General features: G+C 42.5%; 1 protein-coding gene across 1 annotated transcript in view; it reads right to left on the bottom strand.

Moving 5' to 3' along the window:
* Positions 1-4,427, bottom strand: part of LOC118431634 (sodium-coupled neutral amino acid transporter 9-like) — a 25,786-nt gene that overhangs the window by 16,073 nt on the left and 5,286 nt on the right. Inside the window, exons 3-5 of the mRNA XM_035842875.1 lie at positions 4,020-4,149; positions 710-798; positions 286-349 (exon numbers count right to left, since the gene is read on the bottom strand). Of these exons, the coding sequence (XP_035698768.1) occupies positions 286-349; positions 710-798; positions 4,020-4,149 (283 nt within the window). The remainder of the gene's footprint in view (positions 1-285; positions 350-709; positions 799-4,019; positions 4,150-4,427) is intronic.

Genomic DNA, 4,427 nt, shown 5'->3' with positions numbered 1-4,427 from the left:
GCGTGTCCTTAATAGAGACGCTCATATGTGTTGAAGAAGTCTAGTGCCTATATGATACAGACCAATTTCTTCCATATCGGTAGTTGCATTTCATAGTTATTGCTTCTTTGTTGCATTATATTGTATTGTTTCTTGATATGAATTCTTTGTATGTTAGTCCACATTTTTGTAGGTTCTGCTGCTACCAGCCCAAAGCTGCCTAGGCAGACCCTTGTAATGACTTGTCTCATCGTCAATAAAGAGAGAAAGAAAGAAAGATGTAGGACTGATGAAAAAGTGCCTTACCTTCCCGAGCGCCCAGGGCATGCTGAGGAGGGATGTGCCCATCATGGTGTTCCAGATGGAGAAACTACACAGGGGAGAAAACACATTTTTATATTTATCAACATGTAATGAAAGAAAAAAATTCTATCTATTTCACCCAAAAAAGGACTGATGCATAGGACATAGGAATTTTATTTTACACAACCAGTTTTTCTCACCTGCTGACGTTTCGATGTCTGTCAGACATCTTCCTCAGAGCTTCTAACTGGAGTTCTGCTTCTCACCGCTATATGTAGCCGATGTAGGTGGCGCTTTTGCGGCGAGAAGAACAGTATCCCTAACGTGGCTATCCCAGGACTGATGCATGTTTTTTGTTCTTTCTCTCCCTCATTGTTTGTTTGAAAATTCTCTATCGTGTTAGATAAAAACGTGGACTAGTACTTACATGGTAATGAGGCTGCCCTGCTTCTGGGACCTGTCCACAAACATGGCGGGGTAGAACAGGGAGGCTGGTACGATGTGGTCCGGGATACGCTGGGAAAGGGAAAAAAAAAAGGTTGGTAAGGTTAATTACTTAAAGTATCATAGCCTTGTTGAGGCCGTAGGGGCAAAAAAACAAATAAATAAAAAATAACAGTTCTTGGTGGAAGTCAATGTGCAGATGTTGGCACATTGACGCACCAAATCCGTAGTGTGTTTTCTGGCACAGAGGTAGACAGATTGGCTGAAGAGGCTCGGTGGGCGTCACTCCACCTTCTGGGAAAGTTGTGTAAAGTGCCTTTCCCAAGGTCAAGGCATGGTGGGTGTCGAACTCGGAACCTTTCGATTCCGAGCCGAACACTTTACCAGTTGCGCCACACCAATGCCACATGTGTGGCTTTTGTACTTGGGCAAAAGCTACACGGCATTTGTCCCCACCTGGAGTATAGTGCAACACTGTGTTACCCGTTACCAGTTGGCTTCAGATGTTAGCGAGAGTTCAACGGAAAAATGCCTGAGAAAGGCCTCCAGTGGCCTCCCCTTTCTGACAGGAGAGATGCCCGTCTGAGTAATATTGTGTACAAAACATGGCCTGATGTGAGAAATATGCCAAATGATCAGTACCTTAAACCTGTCCTCAGATGAACTTTGAGAAGCTATGACGTCATTATCAAATACCAGAGTTAATCCCAGCAAACAAAGACTGCTTTAGATTTTGCTTTTTTCCACACACAATTAAATCAGAGAGAGGACTTAGCTGCCAGGCCACATCATTCAGGCATCCGGGACAGTCCAGGCCTTGTTAGCTTTGGTGCTCCCAATAGTTGCTACAGCAAGGCTAGCTAGGATCTTATTATAGGGGGTCCAAATGTCTTGGTGAGTCGTGGCAAATGTTATAGGACTGGTGCTAGTATTTGGTGTGGGGGTATATCCAATTCCAAGTTAAAATGATGCATTCTAAGGGACAAAATTAGCGTCTTCAACTTTGATCACAAGTAGCCTCAGGTAACATCCCTTGTCAATCAGAATTGTATGCTTGTCAGAGGATCTGGTCCCCAGTGTAAGGGTGTCTAGTGTGTTTAGGACACAGTATTGGGAGACGGAGCCCATCCCTCTCCTTCCACCGCCTTTACCTCCCCAACCAAAGTCAGGTACCCATTTTTACACCTGGGTGGAATAAGGAATGTCTTGTAAAGTGCCTTTCCCAGAGGCACATTGTCAAGTTCTGTAGCATGACGGGACTCGAACCCACAACCTCTGGCTTCTGGGCCAAACTCCCTGCAGTCACGCCACATGACACCACAACATTCAATTTTGATAAAGCTTCAAATTTGAAGGAGGTTTTTTTAAAAAACTTACAGTTGGAAGGTGACACTCAAATGCCGGTGGGCATCCTCGCCAAGCAACTTTCAACCACAGAGGACCTTGCTCACAACAAGATCACAACAAAATGGCGCTTTTCTTAAGGTCAAGCAGTACATAAAAATTCCGAAACATTGGGACAAAGGGCAGCTTGGTGACAATTTGAAAGATTAACTGTCGTGAGGGTCACGAAGGTTAGAACTATACACCTACTGTAAAAGAGTAAACTTTTGCAAGGGTTTAATTTTTGCAGTGTCTTCCAGGGTTGGACAAGCTTTCTAAAATTCACTTGTCCTATCCGGCAACTACATAAAGAATTCACTTGCCAGAAACAACTTTTCAATTGCCCGAAATTAATCAAAAGTAGAGAGGTCATGGTCAGCGATGTGTGATTGACTGATTGACAGTTTGATTGATTGACATCTACTGGCCTGTGATCATCTGGCAGCACAAGCTGACTGTAATACTGGGTGTAGGAGGCTAACATATTAACACTGACTGGTTTATTGACTGACTGATTGATTGATTGAAATATTGATCGATTAATTAGTCACTTAATAGATTATTAGATGGATTGATAGATTGATTGATACCCACCATCCTGTGATCATCTGGCAGTGCAAGCTGACTGTAGTAGCAATTCCAGTTGTAGGTGGCTAACATACTAACATTGTTTCATTGACTGATTGATTAATTGGTTGATTGATTTATTCATTGGTTGATTGACAGATACCCACCATCCTATGATCATCGGGCGGTGCGAGTCGGCTGTAATACCGGTACCCGTTGTAGGTGGCTATTATACAAACATTGATTAATTGATTGATTGACTGATTAATCAATTGATTTGTAGATTGATTGATTGATTGATTGATTGACTAGTAGTGATACCCACCATCCTGTGATCATCAGGCAGTGCATTAACCATTTACTACATTAACTCAGCAGGCTGTAATACTGGTACCGGTTGTAGGTGGCTAACATACTAACACTTACTGTTTATTTGATTGATTGATTGATTGATTGATTGATTGATTGATTGATTGACACCCACCATCCTGTGATCGTCAGGTGGCGCGAGGCGGCTGTAGTAGCGGTACCGGTTGTAGGTAGCTAACATACATTGATTGATTGATTGATTGATTGATTAATTTATTGATCGATTGACTGATACCCACCATCCTGTGATCATCAGGCAGTGCGAGCCGGCTGTAGTAGCGGTACCGGTTGTAGGTGGCTATCATACAAACATTGAATAATTGATTGATTGACTGATTAATCAATTGATTTGTAGATTGATTGATTGATTGATTGACTAGTATACGTAGTGATACCCACCATCCTGTGATCATCAGGCAGTGCATTAACCATTTACTACATTAACTCAGCAGGCTGTAATACTGGTACCGGTTGTAGGTGGCTAACATACTGACACTGACTGTTTATTTGATTGCTTGATTGATTGACTGACTGATTGATTGATTGACTGTTCGATTGATTGATTGACACCCACCATCATGTGATCATCAGGCGGCGCTAGCCGGCTGTAGTAGCAATTCCAGTTGTAGGTGGCTAACATACTAACATTGATTGTCTGTTTGAGTGATTGATTGAATGATTGATTGATTGGAAGACACCTACGTATAATCATGTGAATATCCAGCGGTGCAAGCCGACTGTAGTACTAGTGGCGATATCATTTGTAGATAGCTAACACACTGACTGACTGATTGATTGTCTCAACAAATAGTTGATTGATTAATTGATTGATTGACACCCACCATCCTATGATCGTCAGGTGGCGCGAGCCGGCTGTAGTAGCGGTACCGGTTGTAGGTGGCGATTATACAAACATTGATTAATTGATTGATTGACTGATTAATTGATTAATTGATTGATTGACTGATACCCACCATCCTGTGATCGTCAGGTGGCGCGAGGCGGCTGTAGTAGCGGTACCGGTTGTAGGTGGCGAGCGTGCTGTGTGAGTCCAGCTCCTCGGACTGCCGCCTGTTCGCCGGGTAGTGAAACGGTTTCCTGCTTCTGCAGGCACAAAAGGGAAAATCCAACAGTTATACTTATAGGGTAGTGAAACAGTTTGAAAGTCCTACTTCTACAGGACAGAAGGGAAAAATATAACAGTTATACTTATAGGGTAGTGAAACAGTTTGAAAATCCTACTTCTACAGGACAGAAGGGAAAAATATAACAGTTATACTTATAGGGTAGTGAAACAGTTTGAAAGTCCTACTTCTACAGGACAGAAGGGAAAATCCAACAGTTATACTTATAGGGTAGTGAAACAGTTTGAAAGTCCTACT

Source organism: Branchiostoma floridae, chromosome 15 (genome assembly GCF_000003815.2).
Source record: "Branchiostoma floridae strain S238N-H82 chromosome 15, Bfl_VNyyK, whole genome shotgun sequence".
In the NCBI taxonomy this organism is placed as follows: domain Eukaryota; kingdom Metazoa; phylum Chordata; class Leptocardii; order Amphioxiformes; family Branchiostomatidae; genus Branchiostoma; species Branchiostoma floridae.
The sequence above is the reverse complement of the archived record's forward strand: the minus strand, read 5'-3'. Positions and strand labels throughout refer to the sequence as shown.